Source organism: Pseudonaja textilis, chromosome 3 (genome assembly GCF_049901715.1).
Source record: "Pseudonaja textilis isolate UNSWEBS1 chromosome 3, rPseTex1.2, whole genome shotgun sequence".
NCBI classification, from domain to species: domain Eukaryota; kingdom Metazoa; phylum Chordata; class Lepidosauria; order Squamata; family Elapidae; genus Pseudonaja; species Pseudonaja textilis.
In genome coordinates, this window is record NC_141992.1 from 52489361 (window position 1) to 52513205 (window position 23845).

General features: G+C 39.9%; 1 protein-coding gene across 5 annotated transcripts in view; it reads left to right on the forward strand.

Moving 5' to 3' along the window:
- The first annotated feature begins 12373 nt into the window (after window positions 1-12373).
- The window catches only part of AMPD2 (adenosine monophosphate deaminase 2), a 60265-nt gene continuing 48793 nt past the window's right edge, over window positions 12374-23845 (forward strand). Inside the window, exon 1 of one of the 5 annotated variants that reach the window (XM_026707036.2) lies at window positions 12374-12808. In XM_026707036.2, coding sequence (XP_026562821.1) covers window positions 12799-12808 — 10 coding nt within the window. In that variant the 5' untranslated portion in view covers window positions 12374-12798. Of the gene's footprint in view, window positions 12841-15134; window positions 15322-23845 lie in introns of those variants that run through there. The other 4 variants (XM_087929703.1, XM_026707038.2, XM_087929702.1 and 1 more) reach the window with 4 other exon arrangements.

A 23845-nucleotide genomic window follows, 5' to 3' on the forward strand; every position in this document is an offset into this window, starting at 1 on the left:
ATAATGATTAATATCACTAATGATGTTGCCTAATTTGGGTAGTGAAATGTCTTCAAGAAAACAACCAAGCTCAGAGAGCACCAAGGACCCCTCAACTACAGATATATTTCTCTTCAGTGCCCTCAGTTTGACATTATGTATTGGTACAATACATGGGGTTGCTGAAATTCCTCCTCACAAAAAAATTCAGCCAAATCATGCTTTCTTTTCAGTTAAAAAAATACCAAGGAATAATTTTATGTTATTTATGGGCCAAAACAAACATGATGGTGTAAGTAATCTTTATAATTTTGTTCAAATTGATTGGCAGTGGTTGCTCTCCAGATGCACCTGGAGATGTTAGGGACCCTGAACCTATACTGTGGTCTTTACATGAAAATCTCCCATGTCAATTGCTTTCCCAAGAATCATAGAGTCACAGGGGAGGAAAGGCTTATATTTTCTTTTCAATTCTAGATCTAATTTAGCCTTAAGCCTTTCTAGCTGCCATGGCATTTCCAAAGAAGGCATCCCTCACTTTAGCAATATTATCTCAATAGTGGCTGTTTTTCCAAAGAGTCACTTGTCTGCTACTTATCATACAATAATTCTCAGTTTTCAATTGGTTGTGCAGATGCCTTGGAAGGGGATCACAGATGTCTGGTGGAGATCATCATCCTATCATAATCTTGTCAAATGACACAAATTATATAATTTGCATCAGTGAAAACCCCTGTGAACAATGCATGGTGTAGTAGTCATCTCCACAAAGTTGTGGTATACCTTATATCACTTGCTCCCCTTGTTTCCCCTACATAACATTCTGCTGTCCCAGGTAACCTTTGTCTAATGAAGTCTCAGGATATGGTGACAACAGACTTGCCTGATATAAATAAAATGCTTGTTTTGTGTCGCTATTAAACATTATAAACCTGTCCATCTCTATGGAAACTGGTTCAATTTGTTGACCGGACTGATATTTCTTTACTGCCTTACATAGGGCAGAATACAGCCATAGCTCCTACTTTATTCTTAATTCCTTTGTTCCATGACTAAAGAAGTGATTAAGATGCCCCCAAGGCAAGCTTGATTCCCAGCACATATCTGCAGTTCCTTAGGCAATAATAATACAGGACTGATTGGTCCTGGTTTTCTTTTGAGATTCTGTTAAAACTTTCCAGCTAGCCAACTTTGGAATTCCCTGGTGGTCTCTGATTCAGGCACTAACCAGGCCTGACCAAGCTGAGCCTCTCCTTGAACCAAGTCTTGATAAAATTAGTTCCAGGCAGCCTTCGTAAACAATTTAGCTTTCTCAAAGGAAAACAAAAATAGCCAAAAGCACACAGTAAACAATAATATGGTTTGTGTTGTTACATATGGTATGAACCCCACCAGTTATTGTTTATTCAATGGACTACTGAGTATCATACCATGGTATTTGTATAGGGTAAACACAATCAAAGTTGGGAATTGCTGCCTCGTGGCACTCTGAAAGGTCATGGAGTGAGAGCCAACAGCATCAGGGTTTTCCTGAGAAGGAAAAAATTTTTTGCTGGTGAAGCACTTGGGAGATAAAAGACTGAAGCTCTGCAAATGCTGGGCTGGGCCTCTGATTGTTGCAAGGATAAGAATAACCACGCTTGCAGTTTTGCTTCACAGCTTCCAAAGGAAGAAGCTTCCTTTTACATGGAATAGTGATTAGCACATGCAGCATTGTTATGATCAGGAATGGGTCAGAAATTCGTCCCCTCCAAATTTGTATATGAACACAGAGACACACAAACAAACAGACAGACCGCACACACACACTTCCCAGATTTGCAACTGGAATGCACGTGATAAATGTTGTTATTCGAATGTTGAGATGTAGGTCATAATGATGACAAACGAAAGATTTTGCATCATTAACTCCATGTCAACTTTTAGCAATCACATGATAAGCCTTCTTCAAAATCAAGACTGAGCTTTCTAATGCTGGGAAAGTAGATGAATAGCAGCAGGATTGATGGACTCAGTTACAGTGGTAATTAAGTGCACTGTTGGAAAACCTGAATGACCGGTTAAAGATAGACTGTCATGGAGAAAATCTATATGGTTGCTAAGAGTTGACACGGTCTTCATGGCACCTAATCAATCAACCAATCAATGGGAACAAGAAAGAGTTCTTTTCCACAAACAATATTTTGCACCGTAATTGTGGTTTTCTCAAATTGTACTTTTGCTACACAATTATATTCTGAGTACATACTACAATTCTATGGGAAAATGTAGCACTTCCAGCATTGTAGTCTTTCCCTGTGGAGGTATACATTGTTTAAATATACTGAGCAATGTTTGTGACATTCCCAACATCACTTTGTGCATCTTTATTTTAATTTTTTGCTGCCCTATTTAAAATGCTTTCCTGGCAATGTAAAAATCCCTGGCGATGCAACTGCTGTGCTGGAATGTTCATACCCAGAAGAGCAACGGGGCTTATTTTTCCTCTTCTTTAAGACTATCTGTTGTGACATTTCATATGGCCATTCTTGAATTTGATGCCCATGTTGTTGTTGTTTTTAACCATCCTGGTGTCTTCTAGATGTGTTCAGAACAAGGGTAGTAGTGAATAGATGGACAGGTGGCAAATGCCACTCTTGCTGCTAGTTCAAAAGACGGTGCTAAGATGGATGAATGGAATCCTGTGCTGCATGTTACTTAATGATGTTGCTGCACCAACATTGGATGAGAAAACAGTGTGGTAGAAAGGTGGAAGACCATTGTTATTCTGAGGAGTTTAATGACATATTTCGATTTGTCCTTCTCCTTCCTGTTAAGAAAAGTCTAGGAATTTAGAACTCATTCTAAGCTGACCTATTGGGTTTTTTTTACTCTTGTTTACTGAATAAAAGAGAAAGGCATGGAAGGTCAGATAGTTGTAGTCTATGAAATATCTCAGACTTTCAGTTCCCATCCCAGAGTCTTGTGGCATCTGGTCAAGATCCTGTTTTATAGTCTCTTGACAATAGCAAGGCCCTGAAGCCATGGTGCCAGGTTTTGATTAAAAAAAACCCTTGGTGTTGTTAAAAGTCTGTAGAGATTCTCAGTCATCCAGGTCATGGTTGTCTCACACAGGTGTTTATTCTGGAGGAAACTGGACTTCTTGTGTTTTCTTTGAAGACATTTCATTTCTCAACCAAGAAGCTTCTTCAGCTCTGACAGGATATGGGGAATGGAAGGATTTATACTCCTTGCAGACAGCTGGTCATTTGCATCATTTTAGAAGGTCGTTGAAGCCCTTGGAGGACTTGGTGTTGTTGTTTGTCGGTGGTTTGTGCACAAAACCCAGCACTGGGTACTATGGAAATTGGCCGCCCTTAAGGTATTTCTATGGTCCTTATTAAGGAGCTCTTGGCAGCTTGTAAGAGATTTGGGTATCACCTTGTTTGGTATGTATGCCTTTTATTGATGTTTTTAAATCTTGCTTGATTTCATACTAAAGCTTAAAGTTTATTCATTCGCTGGAGTGCTCATTGCCTCTGGAACCAAAAGAACCAATTGCCTGGGTACCTGATCTGTTTCCTGATACTTGGCAAAACAAGCAGTAGCTGAGGTTATCCTCAGTTGTTAGGTGGAGCTGCTGGCATGTGTCAGCCAAGATTTCTAAATTGCTGGATAATGGAGAGAGGACTGGGATATCCAGGTGATATTATGGCAGCCTTATTTACATGTTCTGCATTCAGAAGAAGGTTTTTTGTGTAATGTAGATTAATTTATCTAATGTAAGCAAACAAAAACTATGTAGAATTTATCAGAGGATCACAGCTGTTACTATAAAAGGCTAAACCAGTTAATAAATGATTCAAGTTCTCAGCACTCAAGGCAGCTCTAATCCCACTGTGGCAATCTGAGATAACTTGATTCAGAGTCTATTTCAACTGCAAACCACAAAATGGGTTTGTGAATATTAATACTTCAATATCAAAGTCTTTAAAATGCAAACAATGATTAACTTCATCGGATTGCTTAACAGAAAAAGAAGGCAGCAAATTTGAAATGGAAGAATGTGTTAAGCTATGAAATACATGGTATTAACTAATAACCAGAGAGAAAGCAGAATGAGTAGTAGTCAGAGTCATAACTGAACTGTTTGTGTTGTTGTGTAAGTGATATAGTATCTTCTGTTGGAAAAAATAGAGATGACTTATCTCTGCGAAACTCTTCCCTACCTACAAATGCAAAAACACTGGATTAAAGGTTGAGTAATGTTGTCAGATGAGGCATCTAGAATAGCTTTGCTTGGAAAGCTATGTGGTGGGCTACAGAACAAGGCTTTCCAAATAAGGCTACTTCTGTGATACATTCTCAAGCACTGTGAGTTGTGTCCAAGATTCTCTTTTGCCCAGTCTCTTCCTGGGCAACCAATGTTTCCCTATTTTTAAAAAAAACAATAGAAAAATATCCCAGTTACTATAAATATATCAATATGGGCTTCTGTGATACTGTGGCAGTATCACGTCATTGTGCTTTAAAAAGGGCTACAAGAGGGAGTATCTGACATTCCCTATGCTCAGCTTTCTAAAAATACTCCATTCTCTGGCCAAGGATTAAAGTGATTTTGCAAAGCAATTGCCCAGAATATATTTTTAATCCTTACAATAAAATTTGACAGCCTACGGAGCTTCGGTAGCAGCTTCTGATTTGGGTAATGCTCTTATCATGGACTAAGGACAAAATTGAGGGTGGGGAGGGAATGGAGAACAATTTGGAGCAACAACAATATAACAAATAAAAGAACAGAGAGATGTGAAAAATAAGAGATCCCATAAATATTTTACTTTTGACAAATAGCCCCCAGAAGACTCATTGGAAGTTGCAATTGATTAAGGGTGGCCTATAAATGTAAAAAGTAAAAATATTTAACTTAATTAAAATTGCAAGCATTTTTAAGAACAAGCATGTTTTGTACTAAAATTCTACACTGAATTGCCTGTGACATGGCACACAACTATGTTGTAACTCAAGGTTGGTTGATCTATTAAAAAAGATCGAGCAGAGTTAAAATGTAACAGGAAATATCAGACTTACTCTATGTCAGAACAATAAGTTGAAAACACATTCTGGAAGAAAACAATCATATCTGTGTGTATACTTAACCAGGACTTGAGTTCAACTTGAGGGAAATTTAGTATTTTCTTTCATTTGAACCATTGATAAATTAATAACAGTACTGTATATTCCCCAGCCATTCTATTTCTGTGAAAATATTTTAGGAAATATTTTCCTGGCACAGAGAGAAATTCTTGCACCTATCTTAGTTAAAGGAGGCTGAAACCATAGTATATTCTTACTATCTTTGTGATGATGTTATCCATTCAGTCATGTCCGACTCTTGGTGATTCTATATGGGACAATTCTCCCCCCATCTTCCAAACTTGCCCTACTTTGGGGGGAGGTTTTTATGCTCTAGCTAGTGTCAAAAATGATGGTGTCCAGCCACCATGTTATTTGATGGCCTGGTTTCCTTTTACCACTAACTTTTCCAAACATAATTAATTCAGCAGTTTGTAGCCTGCCTGGTTTCATATAAACTTCAGTAAAGAACATTATGAAAGAATTCCTCTTATGGGATATCTTCATATCATGGAGTTTGGGGTTGTCAGCTCTGGCTAGTAGTTAATTCTGGAGCGAGAGAGAGAAAAACATAAAGGTATATCATGATATAGATGGAATATTTGAATATGTTGTATAGTTGATTTTGGTTCAGATTAGAAAGATGCCACATTTTAAAAAATAAGTGTACTTCCAAATATTTTTTTCAAAAATCGGAAGAAATTTTTCATATCGATCCAATCCCTCAGTTTCATAACATCCATGGTAGTCATGTTTGGTTAATTCCATCTGGAGTTAACCAAAAGTATTCTATGCCAAATGCAGAATATTGATGCGTTTGGCCTGAGAAACACATCAGTGTAACCAAATGCTCCAATCTGATAGCTCTTCCACAAAAGGATTCCAGAGAATAATTCTGAAGAAAGCTTCAGACCAAACCTCACCTTAATATCAGCTATATTGAAGCTGGGTTATATCTGGCTCAGTTGCAGTTGCTGAAGTTTAAAATCATGATAGTGTGCTGTTTCATGGTGGTGAAGACCCTAGTTCCTCTCTTTTAACTCCTTTCCCAACTTCAAATCTTGTCAGGGACAAAACAAGTAGAGGTGAAATTAAGGGAATCAAATGACCGGAATACAATGCTCAGCTACTAGATTTTTCTTTCTTTCCCTGTTGCACACTGTGCATTTAAGGCATTTTCAAATCTGCACTAGCTTCAAGCAAGATGGTAATTTTCTTTTCCTGTTCTCAGAATTACAGGTCAGCAATGTTGATTACATTTCAATTACTTCTGAAGTTTGGGATAATGAAAATAGTAATGGTGCAAAAATGCCCCATAATTACCCAAACCAACGATATCCATAGTTTCCTAGGGCAGTGTGTGGAAATTCTCTGGACAGAAACATCCAATAGTAATCTTGAAAGCTCACTTGAAAGCTAATCTAAATCCCATCACTGGGGGGAGAAATGGCTGGTTCTGGGATGACCAGGACCAGGCTATTATTACCTCCGGGGTCAACAATGACTGGCCATCCCAGAATCTACATGTATAATGTTGAACATGATTTTTGATCACCTAAATCAACTTCTACAATCCCTTCCCAAGTGTGTTTGAGGCATTTGGACTCATTAATTGGATCCAGAGTAATACACCAGACTTGAGCAATTCTTTTGCAGATTGAAGGATAAGAGTTCATCAGCAGATGTTACTTCTCCTTATCTGTCACTTTAGTCTTGGAATGTCTGGAATTGGCTTGTGAATCTTCTTTTCAAGCACAGCACATTCCAAATATTTTTTCCTCTTGATTAAATGTACAGCAGAGAGTGGAAAAGTTATTTATTTGTATTCTATTCTATTCAACTAACAGTGTTTGATCATTGCATGCTATGTTGTTTAGAAGATTTCTTTCCTTGTTACATCTAATTTATATATTTTAGGTGGTTGAGAGAAAATACCTGTTTAAGACTCCTGAGATGCATCCATATAGACTGGGTAATGCATTTTTGCAAGAAACTCCCTTTGCAGATTATGTTGTTCCTTCTGGTATTTCTCAGGACTTGGGCCAAATACGATGTTGAGCTTTCTTTTTCACCTTGCTAGCAGCTCTTATTTTACCACTTTCTTAAATTATGTCAGTATTATTTCTTTGCTTCAGTGAGTGGCAACACCTTGTCAGGACTTGGAGGCTAAGTAGCTCAGGCTTGGTTAGTACTTGGATGGAAATTAGTAGGGATTTTCAGAATTGTAACAGGGAGCTTGAACACAACTATAGTCTTCAACAGAGCTCAATTTCAACTAAAGAGTTTCAGTCGCTGCACAGTATTGGTGATCAATGGAACATTTATTGATAAGCTACAAGTAACTTTAGCAGGTCTACAGCAGGTGGCAACCTCTTAGGATGCTAAGCAAGGTCATATGCTGTTAATGCTTAAAGATTACTAGAAAATATTAGTACCATAGGCAAAATTGGGAAATAAAAAAATCCAGGAGGCTGAGATAAGCCCCTTCTGTACTGTTGCTAAGAAAACTATCCAGAAATCATGGAAATGTCCTGATCGTGACCTCCTAAGATATAGCTGTAATAAAAATAATTACTATCCTATACTTTCTTCATTTCAGACCAATCTTCCAACCTTACCATTACAATAAATCCTGATATATATGAATGTTGTCACCAGGGACACATAAACAGGAGGTTAGGATTTGATTGGATAGGACAAGACAACAGTGTTTTCTTTTTATTCAATCTTGTGAGACAAAAAATAAGCAGCCAAACCTTATCAAAGTAAGCATCAGCCAAACCTTATCAAAGTAAATAAGCACTTTTCTTTTTTATCTTCAACATTATTAGTTCTTTTGCTTTTTTTTGCTTAAACATTGCTAGTGAACAATTTCCCACCTCTCAACTGATAGCTTAGCACAGTCTAAAGTAAAAAAATATTGTTTTCTGGATCTTTTTCAAATGTCTCAAAAACTTTCTAAGCAATTTTAAACACAGTATGATGTATATTTACATATGATTTAATTTGAACGTGTTCCTAACATGTATGAGCACAGCCTGTTATCTGTATCCTGAGTCCCTAGGGTACTCATCTTTTGGGTTTTGCTCGTATTTACCATTCTAGGTCTAAGAAAAGAGCTTATGTAAATCATTGGCAGCGTACCATCCACTCTCAAGTTGAAGAGATAATAGGTGACAGGCTGTTTAATTCTTTGGCAGGTAAACCTTTGATCTTCTTATCCCAACTATAGGATCATTTAGTTGGGTGTCCTCTTCAGCACTTTTATACAGGAGTTGCCCTCAATTGCTTCAGCGAATCTTATCCCATTCACATCAGAACTCTATTAATTGGTGGAAATTGCTTGGTCCATTTAAGGTTTATAAACCAACCTTTATTTTGGATATAAACCAACAATTCAATATTTGATCTTCAATAGCTATTAGCACTGCCTATTTAATTTTTGCCAGGATAGCTTTTCAGCTGTCAGCCAGCATCTGCATTACTCAGTTTATTCTCCCCCACAATCCCCTCTGATCTTAATGTGGTCTCCTGGATGTTTCTAAGCCTTCCTATTTTCAGAACTTATCAACAAGTAAAGCACAATGCTGGAAGAAGAGAGTTTGAGTACTCTCCCCTCCAGAATGCACAAGCTGAAAGAGTCAGTGACTGATCAGTACCAAAGCATGGCTTGCTTCGAGTTGTGCTGCTTCTCTGAATTTGATATCAGCTGGATGTAATGACTGAGTTGATAGATCCACGTAAACAATAGATTTTCACATCATAATTTCTAAGCCAGGATCAAAAAACTATCTACTGTATGATCATGAATTGCATTCATCTTTCTGAATGGTGTAATGGGATAATATGTCAAAACAAACAAATCATATGAAGATGGTCAATGAACATTATCTAGTAAAGTTTTCCCTGATATTAAACTAAATGACAAGGAAACTTTTCCTTCGTAAATGTCAGGATACTTTTAAAAATCCAGATGAAAAGCCTTGTAAGAAAACTAAAACTTCAAAGAACCTTATCTAGACCCCTTCCAATGTGGATTCAGTCTTGGTCATAACATCAAGGCTGCCTTGGTCTCACTTGTTGATGACCAACGGCGAGTTCAGTATGGAGGTTGTATGTTAATTTGAGTCTTTTTGATTTCTCAGCTGCTTTCAATAACATCAACCATAGTATACTTCTGGACCAGTTCAAAAAGTTGGCAGTTGGAAGCAGTGGCTACAAAAGTGCTCCTCTTTTCTCTGGGATTGGCTCCAAATGTATTGGTGGGAGATGAGCATCAGTCCTAAACCTTGCTCCAAGAGGTGTCATTTGGCTGGATGAAATCACTTGGGCACAGCTGGTTACCAATTATACTAAATTCTATTTCTCTGCCCTGGCTGTCCAACGTTCTGTGTTAATGCCTGGAGGTTGTGGCTGCTTAGATAGGAAAGAACGGTCTTCAGATCAATCCAGGCAAGACTCAGTAGATGTGGGTTTGTGGGGCTGTGTGTGTGTGTGTGTGTGGACTTATCTAGAAAGCGGAAAGTGGAAACCATTTGTGGTTTGCGGAGATGCCTCCCCAGACTTGGCATGCAATTTGGAGTTCCTTTTGGGTCCTCATGGTTCCTGTTGAAAAGCAGTTGGCAGCTGCAGCCATAAAATCATTTGCAAAACTCCATCTGGCCACCAGTAGTTCCTGTTCCTAAACCTGGGGGCCACAACACTTTGTTAGTCATCACCTCTCAGTGGACTATTACAATGTTCTTTACTTGGGGCTGCCTTTGAAGACCATCCAGAAACTGCAGCTGGTCCAGAAAGAAATAGCTTTGTAATTCTTTAATATTAAAATGAGAAGAGATCTGGGCACAACTGCAATCTACTCCAACTTTGTCCCCACAAGCTATGCTTGGTTCCATATGTAGTACTTATACAGCTATTTCCACAGGGCAGTTGTATAATGAAAACAAACAAACAAACCAAAGGTTAATCCTGATAAGAGTATCAATCCTGTGAGTTGGAAAACTACTGATCTGGCTGGAAGTAAACAACCAATCTTTGAATTATTTGAGATACAATATTTATATAGGGCTGCCTCAAGATTAAAAATGAAATGAATAATTTATTGCCCTCAGGATCCAACTATTCTTTCTCATTTGCTGTGCAACGTCTTAACATTAATTTACATTTTAAACCATTAATAATTTATTTGCAGTGCCATTTCATTGCAGCTGGTTATTTTGAGGAAGTGTGACCACTTTTGTCCTTATTCTGGTGTGATGCAGTTTTTGGAAGAAATATCCTTCTGGGTTCAGTTCCAAGTGGTGAAAAAGACACTGGAAACATAGAGGCTGTTTGGAAAGATGGTTTAATGGTGGACAAGACCACATGGCCTGGAGCTCCAAAGTGAACAGGATGATCACATGCTTCAAGATGTTGGGTGAAGGAAAAGAAGGGAGGGGCTGAGATGCTGAGAGCCCCTTATATACCCTTTGTTGGGCCCCACCTTAATATTTCCTGTTCCTGTGTAAGAAATGTATCCCATTGGCTGTCAGACTCCCAGGGGTGGGGGTCTTAGCTAACTTTGTAGGCTTTGTCTGGAGCAAGGGTCACCAGCCTTTTGGACTTCAGGGACCACCAAATTCATAATTTTAAATCCCATGGACCATAATATGAATTTTGATTGATGGTGGCTTGCTGACATTTTCCCAGGGTCTCTGCAGAAAGCAGCAAGAGACCCTGGGAAAATCCCCCCAAAAATCTGCAAGAAAATTCCCCACCTCGTTTTCCTACTGATCATCGATCATTCTTTATTTGGGATCTCCAGTTCCATTCTCGGAGAGAGGGAGGGAGGGAGAGAGAGAGAGAGGGAAACTTTTGGCTTCATGCAAGGAAAGCAGCAGAAGCAGCAGAAGTCTTTCTTTCTCTCCCCCAAACTCTGCCAGAAATGAGTCATTGCCAGTGCAGCCTCTTGGAGCAGGAGGCCTTGCAGTGTCCCAACGACTCACTTCTGGTGGAGTTTGGGGGAGAGAAAGAAAGACTTTTGCTGCTTTCCTTGCATGCAGCCAAAAGCAGAAGGAAGAAGTGGAAAGAAGCAGCCCGGTGGCCAGGCCAGGCACATGGTTTCCTCCCCTCTGCCCTTCCCCCCTCCCCTCACTACCTTGTGTTGTTCGCAATGCAAGTGAAGCAAGCCTTGTGTTCCCACGGGCCATGTGGGCGGCACAGCCTTGTGTTCCTGCGTAGCCTGGATTAATTGCTTCGGGGAGTGCTTTGGAAGTGACATTTCTCTGTGGACCACCAGTGGTCCCTGGCCCACTGGTTGGTGACCACTAGTCTGGAGCACGTCTTCACCTGAGTGCTGGCTGATGCAATCTTCCCTAGCCAGGTGGTGGAATGGGCAGAGGCCTTTATTATGTAGAATACTCTGAATACTCTGGCCTAGACCTTAATGGCCCGCCCATTATCAAAGGTGGGGGTGAGTTTCTGCTTCTGAGGTGAGTTTCTTCTTCTGAGTTTCTACTCTTTTTGGGGGGAAATATTCTGCCTTTTTAATATTTCCTAAAATATTTCATTTTCCTAGGAGAGGGGTGGGTTTTAATTTCCAACAGTTCAAAGGTCATTCTCCTTAAAGTACCAGGTCTTCAAAGACATTGCAGTGATCTTATTCACATTCCTATCCCACTGATTTGTATTTAGGATGGAAAAGAAAGGACTGACTTAAGACCCCACGTCTTTTTTCTCCACACCTTAAGTCAGAGGCCTCCACACTTGGCAACTTTAAGGCTTGTGGACTTCAACTCTACAAGTCTTAAAGTCCACAAGTCCTAAAGTTGGCAAGTTTGGGGACCCCTGCCTTAAATGTCTGGAATACTCTAACCTGACTCTGTGATTTCTTCCCCAAACCCCAAAAACTTTAACCTTAGACTTTCTACTATTGACCTCACCTCTTTCCTAAAAGGTCTGTAGGAGGTGTGCATAAGCACATCAACGTGCCTACCGTCCCTGTCCTATTGTTTTTTATTTTTCTTATATGTATCCATGTATTCATAACTATGTTTTTATTTATACCTATTATCTTGTAAGCAATTGACAAACCAAACAAAATAAATACAAATAAAATAAATAAAATAAATATTGCAAACATCTGTCATCAAGGTAGGTCCTCAGAGTACACCAAACAATTTCTGAAGCATTTGCTCAGCATGTCCAGACGGGTTTTCCTTTCGTAATTGCTAAGTTTTTCATTTTTTGCCGCAAGATGGTGCTGCGCTTCGGACAACCTTTAAACAAACGGCTGACCCGCTTCGCTTCCAACCACCACGCAGAGACTCCTGAACTCCCAACCTGACCGCAGCGATTTAATTTCGCAAAGCAGTCCCGGACTGCCCACGCCGAAAAGTCCGGCTTCCTCTTCGCTCTGGGAACAGCTGTTTTTGTTTTCTCTCCTTCCCTCCTCCCCGCCTAGCGGGCTGTTCCGGACCCGGCCAGGGAGGAGAGGGAGAGAGAGAGAAAGGAAGGCCCATCAGTGCTGGCATCAAACAGCAGCCAGGCTGGGAGCACATTTTCCAGCCAAAACCACCCAGCTGTGCTGGAGTCGAGCTCTGGACCCTTGGACCAGGAAGCGCTTGTGCAACCCACCCGGCGCCGGACGGGCTGCCCTCTGCCCGATTTCTTTGCTAGCTGGGAAAGCAGCTGGCTTTCGACTTACTGGATCTCTCAGCCAGCAGTAGGATGGCTTCAGGTAGGGAAGACCCTTCGCTGTTTTGAAACAAAGTAAGTTCCGGACTAGCTCCTTTCTCTTTTCCTCCCACCCACCCTGTGACTTTTCTTTTCCTCCTTTGCCCAGTCGCCTTCCTCCAGCTACTACCTGGATCTGGTGCCTTTCACCTTCCATCTCTCCTAATTGCCGCTCGGGGTATTACAGGCGCCGACCCTTCGGGAGGCACCAGCCTGCTCTCTTAGAGCCACGCTGCGCGCATCCCCGGCAGGAAAGTTCTCAGCTCATCCCCGTCCCTCCCCCCGTTTGCCTATCCTGTCAGTGGGGTGGAGTCCGCCGTGCTCGGAGTTTCCGAGGCGCAAAACAACGCCGGCGAGGTCCTTTTTTTTTTTAAGCCGGTGAAAGTTTAGGAAGGCGTTCGCCAAGAGGAAAAATAGCCGAGTGTGGAAATTGGACGCAGCGGGCCAAAGACTTTATTTCTGGGTCGCTTCCCTCCCTCCCCTCCCCACAATCCTCGTTGCGTCGCTCACTGAGCTAGCATTGATGATGTTACTTAGTTTTTTAGGTCAAGGGTCTTCAAACTTGGCAAGTTTAAGACTGGTGGACTTCAACTCCCAGAATTCCTGAGCTAACATGACTGGAGGAGGAATTCTGGGAGTTGAAGTCCACCAGTCTTAAAGCTTGTCAAGTTTGAAGACCTCTGGTTTAGGTAATCAAACGTCTGCAAGAAAACAAGCAAAGCTCAGAGGCGCCAAGGACAACACCCCCCCCTCCTCCTCCATGTCAACCCTGAGCGACAGAGTTGGTAGTTTCTTTCAAACTGAGGTCGGGAGAGCCGCGTTAAATCATTAAGAATCGGAAGCAGGCGACGAACATTATTTTCAACGTCGCGTATGACCCCGGTTTTCGGGAAAACAGATATTGACTTGGAAGTCCAGCAGCAGCAGCCGCCACTCCGAGCGCCATTTCCCAGATACGGCTGACTGACCTCCCTCCCCCACCGGGAAACAACTTCCTTTCCGTAAAAAGGCACGTTATTCCCCCGGGGGTGCAGCGGCCTCGCAACGCCGGCGTCACGGCCCGCTCTTGGCAACGAGTCCCCCGGAGGAGGCTCAGCTTGGATTCGCACCCCGTTTGCAAAAGTCTCCGCCTCCCTTTGCCGCAGGCGGCGCGTCTGCGCGCCGGGCATTTCCAGCCGGGAAACGGGCCGAGCGGGAAGAACCGGCCTTTTCGAATTCCACTCCAATGCCCGACGCTGGCCTAGGCTGCCCGCCTGGCGCTTTCCCCGGCAGGGAGACGCCCCCACCCCGTCTCAGAAGCCCTTTCTGGCTTGTTCCCCGCCTCCAAAGCGCTGGCCCTCACTCCCAGGCTGCTCGCGCGTCGCCAAGTAGGCCGCTTCCGGTTGAGAGGAAGGCTTTTGAAAATGCTGCTTGGGGCAAAGCGCAATTTTTTGCATTTAAAGCCGTTGCATTTTTACAGCTTAAATGATGGCGGCGTCGGCTATTTCGGGGAGGGGGTGGGGGAGTAATCCATGCATGCCTTTTTAACGTCATGGGGGCAACAGGAGTGTAATTTGAACAGTTTCCCGCTTTCTTTAAACCAGAAGACGCTTTCTTCGGTTTCTTTAGCCCTAACTGTCGAATTATGGGTCGATTCGTGGCTGGCTTTAATGTTTTATCGCGATTTATGAGCAAGAAATAGCTGGTTGGAGGTCACCCAACAGGGCGACTAAACTAGTCTACGAGTGAACGGAGCTGTAGGAAGCCAGCCGCTTGGTTAATGATTCTGTCTGCGATGTGAATGAGGTTAAACAAGCCAGGCTCTTAGTAGCCTGTTAGGCTGGCTTCTTCCAGCATGTTGAGCCATCATTCCACTGACCGTGAAGGATAAAGGCTGCCATCCTGATGTCCCCCCGCCCCCATTTTTTTTTGGCGGTGGATTGATGACCTCCAGAATTCCTGGGTTTGGGAGAGAGGCTCCTTTGGCGCCCTCTCAGCCGGCAAATTTGCAGCATCTTGTCTGCGGTGCCTAAGCAAAAGCGGAAGGGAAAATATTAGTGAAAGCAGTTTAGGGGACTAGGCCTGGCTGTTACGATCTTTTGTGGCTCTCCATCAGCTTAAGGAGAATGCAGCATCATGTTCTTGTTCAGCTGCAGGGAGCATGGAAGGTGGGAGGGTCTTACAAAAGCCTACCACCGAGCTACGCCATTAATGCATGAAAAGCGCTATTGCCCTGTTAAGTATTGTAAGGAACGTCAGCCGGCGAATTGAGAGAGTAGAGGGAGGGAGGGACCCCCTCGATCCATCCCGGCTCTGCGTAGTTTCCTATGTCTTTCCCACGCGCCTCCATCGATCAATAGCAAGGGGCGAACCCGACACTGTCTCCGCCTTCTTTTGGAGCACGGTGGCTGCAGCAACATCGGTTGCAAGACTTCGGCGGAGCATCGGGAGCGAGCAAAATGTCTTCTGGTGTCGGTCCCCCCAAGAGCGGCTCCCCACTGAGGAAGCGGGCCAGCCTTCAGGCTCCCAGCCCAGGAGGTGAGCATCTGTGGATTGCTTCTCCAAGCTTCCCGCTGGCTTCTACAGTATTATGTGCTGGAGAAAGTGGAGATTCATTCCTCACGAAATTAATTGTGATTGCTTCTTTCCTGCATTCATGTTCTCTTTAAGGGGGTGGGGGTGGGGGAATAAATTGGCAATCAGAATTCTTTTTATTCATATCCCTGCGGAATTTTTTTTAATGATGTGTTTATTCAAACAGGAAAGATGGTTGCTTCCTTGCTGGATTCTTAACAACACTTCTCAATTTTTAAAATTTGGGAATAAGTTTTCCTGGGTTCATTCTGGTATCCCTGGTAACTTTATGTGGGACGGCAGCCTGGGAAGAATGAAAAGGAAGGGATTGCTTGTTTGCAGATGGAGGTGTAGATAATGAGGTCTGTTCTTTCCTCCCTTTAATACACACACACACACCCCATTCTCTTTGTGCATACCGGCAGCTTTGATATGCCTGGAGTGCACCAAATCTGTTGGGATTTCCTATGTATTCTTAAGCTGACTGGAGTTTCTGGGAATTTGCTGTAATGGGTGTAGTGGAGAGATGCAAAAAGGGCCATTAAATTTGGGAGAGAGACCTGGCAATTTCGCACAGTCCTCATCCCAATGGCAGCTGGTTGTGTAATACAGACTACAAAGCATTACTATGAACCTTCTGTAAAACACATTAGGATAAAGCTTTGGTGTTGTAGTTTTCATTTATGCTACTCAGGCCAATTGCACAAAAATTGTAGGAGGTACCAAAAAAACATTTGATGCCATAATTGCTTCATAAACTCTTGTCACAGGTGACTTGCTTCCTGGGGAAGCTTTTCATTAGATGTGCTGGTTGAAGGAAGGATGCTTCCAATTGTTCATTTAATAACATGGGCAGAAATCTGTTCAGTAGCTTTTTCTAGTTGTTTTTAAGATCCAGAGCTTTAGTTAAGTTAGACCTGTCCAAAGTAAATGGTGAGAGCATGTTTTAAATTATAGGTTAAACTCACTGAGATAATATGAAATTGCAGGTGCTGGTGTGTGTGTGTCATAGCCAACTTGTATAAATTAACTGCATTCTAATGTCACAATGATCTATAAGATTGGCTCTACAGTGACTGTAAGGTGCCCATGTTTTCTTCTTCCCAGGTTGTGTAGCTAAGAAGGCACATTTCGCAATTTGTTTTAAGCTTACTGGACACTGGAGGATCTGCAGGGTGCCTCTTACTGCAGTGTTTCTTAAATTCTAGGCAATCATGGATCTCTAAAAAATGTTCAGAAAATGCAGGAGCCAGCCAATTAGATAAAAAAAAATCTTACGTTTTTGTCATTAATAGCATGGAAGTTTACATTAAATCCAAGTAGTTAAAAGTCAGGGGATCTTTCATTCAACGAAAAATATTTTTTTTTTCATTACTGTATTATATCTTCTGTTGGATTTTTCTTCTTCAGTTTTTATGTGAGAACATAGTTCCACTTATCACATTACATATAGATTCATAGTCAGTAACTCTACTTGAGACTTGTTTATTTTTGCCAGTGTTCTGAATGTTATTACTCACTTTGCTGCCAGTATTATTGCTTCAATGAAACAGGTTTTGGCTATTGATCCATTTTTATGAGGCAACTGACTGCCACTGAATGCAGAAGATGGGAAGGAGTAAGTACGTGACCAGCCGACTAAATCACTGTGGCAAGATTGGTAGAGTACATGGTGGGCCCTCATGGGCTACTAATGATCCACAAATCACTTTTTCAGAATTGCTGTTCTATTTACCAACCATAAACAGCTCCATGGCCTAGAAATACCACTGAGTAAAAGCAACATAGTAAACATTTTTTTTAAGTGAATAGCTATTTCCTAGCTAGGAGAAGGAAAAAATATTCCACAACTATTAAAAAACACTGGCTTAGCCAGTAAACGGGGAATGAGTGAGAAAGAAACTCAAAATTTCCTTGCCTGGATTCTTTTTTCTATATGAGTTGTGGGGGCAGGGCGGAGAGGGAAAATACCAACAGGCTTTCAAGATTCTGTTATACCTTTTAACATTAAAATAAAATTCTAGTAACTATTCATTTCTTGAACTGGTCTATCTTTTTTTTTAATATAAATTTTATTTGGCTTTTCACAAAAACATAATACAAATAAAAAATCTTTTTTTGAGAATAGCATGATCCCAGGTTATCACTTCTTCATACAGACTCAATTTCATATTCATCTTTTTTTCTATTCCATATCTTATTACTATTTTAACATTTTCTCCATAATTTTTCCCCTCCCTCGGTTTTCTCAACTTTATTTTTAATTATCTCATATCTAAATTCAATTATATATCTTTTTCTAAGTTTCAATGTCCTTCCAAAATCATTATATTTATACTTTTGTCTGTCCTGTTTCAATTTCATATTATCTTTTCTCATTAAACAAATTTTCCCCTGTAGTTATTGGAGTATGACACCTTTATATCTTTTAAATTTTATCCATTCAACTCTTATTTAAACTTCAATTTATGCCTTTAAAATTATAACATTCAATATAGTACATAACTTCCAATCGAATTCTGCTTGGTACATTCTTATATGTTCTTAAATAAATACATACATACATGCATACATACATACATACATATCCATACATACATACACACACATACACAGTATATAACAATAGTAAATGAAACACTCATTCCAATTCCATTCTATCATTAATATTAGTTAGAATCTTAACATCTTTAACATCTTTTCAATTTTAATATCATACTTCCTTGTGAACGCTTACACACTTTCCATAATTCTTTTTTTTCCATATTTTTCTTCACTTATATTTTTATAAATCATTAATAATAATTAAAATGTTCCCATCCTTTCCTAATTTCATTCTCTCCTTCACTTTATTTCATTTATTAGCAAACATTCCACTGCATTACAATAAGTATTTTTTCCATCATTTTAATCATGCATTGTTTCATATTTTCTAAAATCATTTCTATTTCTAATATAACAATACTATCTTATGTACCTTTGCAGAATCCCTTTTTCAATTAAATTTTCACCCATTATCTCTAAATAGGTTTATACTTTCAATCCTTATACCTTTTCCCTGTTTCTTTATATCTTGTTTCTGTCTTTTATAACTTCTTTTCCTTTCCTTCTTCCCTCTCTTCTTCTCCCTCCTCTTTTTGCCCCCTTGTCTCTCTACTTCTAATTCTCTCTTCTATGTTCCTCTCTTCTGTTGCTTCCTAATATTGTAATTATTTTTCAAACTATTCTTTTTTTGGTTGTTTTTTTCAAATCTTAAACTTTTCACTCTCTTTCCCCCCTTTCCTTTTTTCCCCCACATAAAATTACTTGATCATTAAAGGTGGCTTCTTCTTTGTCCCAGCCTTCTTGTTCTACAAGCGTTTCTTGCTGTTTCTCATAGTTCCAAATCTCCATTTCTAAAAATTGAAATCCAAAGCCAAAAGAACCTCTTCCTTCTTGTGCATCTTCTTTCTGTTTTTTAAGTTCCATTTTCAGTTCTTCTAAAAGTGATGCCATTTTAAACACTTTTAAACAACCACCCGATTGATTTTAGTCATTTAAATCCAATAGCCAAAAATCACCAAGCAATCCAAATAATCCAAAGCTGTTTCTTCTTGCTTCTTTTTTCTACTTTCTCTTCCTGGGGTTCTATTATTTTGTTACAAAGTTTCAGTTAGAATGTATCTTTTAGGAATCTTGTTAAGGTTTCACTGTAAGTTCCTTTTAGTTCCAGCCAGTCTCCTCCATTTTTCCAGATCCCGCCCTTTCATTCTTTCCTTTTCTCTCCTTTCCTGCTTTTAAAGGTTTTTGAGTATCCAAAAGTCTTTATTATCCCTTTGACATTTTATTTTCAGCTTAAATGCCTATTGATGTCAAAGTGGATTTTTGTCAATTTCTTACTTAAATCTCTTAGTTGTCAGTATAAGGAAGGGAAGAAAAAAACCCAAATCCTTTTCCTTCCCTCTCCCTTTCACTGCTTCAAAGTCTTCTTTGGGAACAATGTTATTTTTTATAGTTCAAATTCCAGGGTACCTTACATTGTTGCTTTTTCAGTTTAACCCAGTCAACCAAAACTTTCTCTTCTTATCTTCCTCCTGCACATTCTTTTCCGGTCGAGTTCTTCTTTGAGGTGGACATTTCTGACCACTGCTGCAACCACCTTCGCGAAAGGGAGTAATGGCCATCTGAGGAGGAGAGATGCGGCTCTCCTCGACCCTGCTGGCGGTCTCCCTCCTCTTCATCACCTCTATGGGATGGCTTAGCCCCGAATCCAGCCAGTTCGGGGCTCTCTGGCGGCGAGCACGGATCGAAACCATGCACGATTGCGGATTTTGGTCCATTGCCGAAGAAGCTCAAACCAGAAGTCCTTAAACTGGTCTATCTTGAAGAACTTACACTTTAGCATTTGGAAAGAGAAGTTAGTAGGGTGTAAGTAGGCACATTCCCCAATATGATTGTGGCAAAAGATACACCTGGGTATGCCACCTAAGTCGCTTGAGTAGGTGAATAAATAATACTCCTGCTGAAAAATTAAACTGCTTTTTTCTGTATTGAGTTTGTACATTGTGGCTTAATTCAGGGTATGGTAGGAGGACCTGCAGAGCTTTAGACAAGAGGAATGGAAATGATATTTCCAAATATGCAAGTCTTGGAAATTGGAATATTTTGTCTTTAAAAAATAAAAGCAAATAGGGGGCATTTAAAAAAACTCCATGGATATGACATACACAATCTTCATGTGCAAGTACTTCTGCAGCGTAGGGATCTCTGGTTAACACAAGATGTTGTATGTGCTCCTACTAATTGCTGCTCCATCTGGCTTCTTTTAATGTTGCCTTAACAAGATCCACTTTCTCTTCCCTTGAAGTAATAAATTTCCACCATACAGTTGATAATTACAGTTCATCTAACTAGCTCTCTGATACTTTGGATGGCTTTATATATTTGTAGGTGTGTCTGTTCTGAAAAGAATCAGGTAGCAGTTGATCAATTCAGTGTAAGAGATATCAGAAAGTATGTGCAGTGTGCTGATGAATATGAGAATCCTTTTTATCTATTCCCTTTTCTGTTTTCTCAATATTTCATCATTCTAAAATGTCTGCTCTCAGGTTTGATGCCATAAATAAACAAAAACTAGACAGTGGGTTTATTGTAACTTCTTGTGTCATTTCTTTTCATCCTGGCTGGGGAAGCTTCCCCTGAATAAGGTTTCAGTCTCAATGCCATATACTGAAATTGATCCACAATGTTTCTGAAATCTTGTTTTCTCCAGCAATGTGACTCTCAGTTTTTCATCAGTCAGCATTTGAAGATCCTACTTACAGTCTAATTTGGGGAGGCTGCTTCTCCGTCTGGCTCTTGTTGTGGGGTTCATTATGTAGAATCGAAAGCCATGAGAAGTATCCATAGGGATTGTCATTCCTGTGATAAACAGGCAGCAGTCCCTGCTAATATTACAAAATGTCAACACTTCAAAAACTTCTGCATGTAATAAACAACACTAAACAGAGAGTTAATGTGCTCTTTTTATTATTGAGCTCATTATAATATCCAAGAAGCAAACAAAATAGCAGTAGCTCTTAGACTTATATACCGCTTCACGGTGCTTTTTTACAGCCCACTCTAAGCAGTTTACAGAATCAGCATATTGGCCCCAACAATCTGGATCCTCATTTTACCGATCTCGGAAGGATGGAAGGCTGAGTCAACTTGGAGCCGGTCAGGATTGAAGTCTAGACTGTGGGCACAGTCAACCAGCCATACTTCATTCTAACTACTGCACCAACAAATTAGAAATGTGTGTGTATCTTTCAGTACAGTGGTACCTCAGTACTCATCATTAATTGGTTCTGGGAGGCGTGATGAGTACCAAAACTGAAGAGAATCAAACAATTTTTTCCCATAAGGAATAATGTAGTGAATCATAAGGCAAGTGGCACAAGTTCTAGCATGTACACTGAGTACCAAACAAACAATAAGTACTGAGACAAAATTTTCATGTCAAAATGCTTTGAATACCAAATTTGATAAGTGTTAAAAATGGTTGAATACCAAGGTACCACTATTTGAAAGAATACTCATAAATCTGTATATAATATAAACATATTTTATTTTTGAAAAATGAACTTTTTTGAAGTTACAAAAAAATAGATCCATGCAAAATCACAAGAGGTTGAACCTATTTTATGGAACAACAACATTAATTCAAAAAACTATTGCAAATTATGAAGAAAGACTCTGAGCCAGCTCTACTTAGCCAGATCTTCAGCATGTATTGCACTACAATTCCCACTGACTTCCGTGGGAACATGTCCAAAGGAGGAGCTTTGTGTGATAAAAGATTGAGCCAAAAATATATAGAAATCATGTAGTTGGGGAAGGCTGCTCCAAGTGATTCCTAGAACTATGCAGGTCTGCCTCAAATACAGAAATGAGCAGGGAATCAGAGACCACCCACCCTCTTTCGTTTGTAATTCTCAGAATCTATCTTTTTATGCTACCCCACATATAAAATCCATTAATGGAACAGTTGAGTAATTCACTGTTCTAGTCAATATAACTAAATTACCCTTTGTTTTTCTGACCCTAATTGGTTTGGGAACTGAGCAAGACCAAGAATTGTATGCAGTTCCACTGAAGTTTCATGTGAATCATTGATTCGGCTTCTCTTGGTTAAGGGTCCCAGCTTTGTTGCTTTTCTATGTGAAATCAGATGGATTTATTTTTAAGCCAGCGGAAAAGCCATACTTTTCATGTTTATGCCAAAGTCCTCAGTGTATAATGAAATTTCCTACCAGAAAGATATATTATTGCAATCCAAAGGAGGAGAGGTTCCATTTTAACCTAGCATAAAAAGACTATAAAAAAGAACTTCAAAAGCAACAGTAAGTTTTTAAGAAGAACTAGACAGCCATTAACCCTTAACCTGTTGGGTGATCATTTCACAGATATTTCTTTACCTAAATAGGGAAACAGAATGGCCAAGGGTAGACGAAAAAGCAGTGGAAATGAGAGTGACTTCTGACTTCCTATTGGCTTCCCCGTTGCTTTTCCTTGTGGGAACCTGGCAGAAAGTGTTGAAAATGATAACCATGTGATTGCAGCTGACCATGGCAATGGGGCATTGCAGTGGCTATAACTTTGCCAAATTTCAATCCTATGAGAGTAATAAAACCCAAACTTTGGATGCATTCTTTAAGTTAGGCCATTTGAGATAGCTAATTCAAAAAATTTGGACTGATGTTACATGGTTTCACCTAACCGAAGGTTACAAAAAGAATAAATAGGATATATTAGAGAAAATGATAAAAAGTTGCAAACCAGAATCTTTTTTTCCTCCAAGTGAGGAACATGAATAACAAGTGAAATACATGACTGTATTTACATAAATACATAAATGATAATTTGTGATGTGCATTTAGTTTGATACAAAACTAGGGAAAGATACAGCAAATCTTCAAACAGTAATCGCCAGCCATATCCTTTGAGTTAACTTTTCTCTGGCAGCCAAAATATTTTTGCTCAGAACTTCTCTATTTTTAAAACTTAAAAATAATATTGACTAGTTCTCTCAGAACATTTCTGGAAGACAAGCATATTTACTGGTTTTAAACTCAGAAGTGAAAATCCTGAGGCTCAGAATGATCATACTGTGTGACTTAAAAAGTGTTTCTCATCTGGGAGTTCTATAGCAACACAACCATTTCAGTGTGTTCCTTCAGTCCCAGATGGATGTGCACCACCCACCACCACAGGTTAGGGAATTGCTTGTTAAAATGTGGCTGAGGACCCCTGGGGGGCATTCCCACAAGGCTCTTTCAGAGATCTGTGAAGTCAAAATTATTTGGCAGATATTAACAATATTTGAAAAAAGTTAAAATAATATTATTTTTATTTTTTCATGAAAAACATTTTATATTAATATCTAATTGGTTTAATATTGTTATTTTACATGATTCATTAAATATTCTGCAAATGCATCAGTTTTAATTTTTTATGATAGCAAGTTGATAAATAGAAACAAAACCTTTTTTGGTCTTCTATATTTTTTTAAAAGCAGGAAGAGACCTCAAGAGCAAAAAGTTTAAGAAACACTGGGCCAGACAGATGATAGATGTTGAAGATGAAATGTGGAGGTGAGAGTTACACTTCTCTAGGCTATGAGTGGTAGAAGTGCTGATTGAGAAAGATAAGTTGCACCCTGGAATGAGGGTGCAGTTTAGGATTAGGACAGTGGTTGGCATCTTTTTAGTGGTACATTTAACATTTTGTGGCTCTGACTTGCAAAGTAGATAGGATCATATGACTCCCGCATGAGGGAGAAATATGTATGCATTTTGTCAAGGTGTTTTTTAAAAATGCAGTAGATCTGTTTTAGGACTTACACCACAATTTTCATCTGTTTCCCAACTATGTTGTCAGTTTACCACAATTGGAGTCAAATAGAATGGGATTCTTTTAAAATAAACAACTATTACAGCTATTTGTAGAGCTGTAAAAGAATGACTAG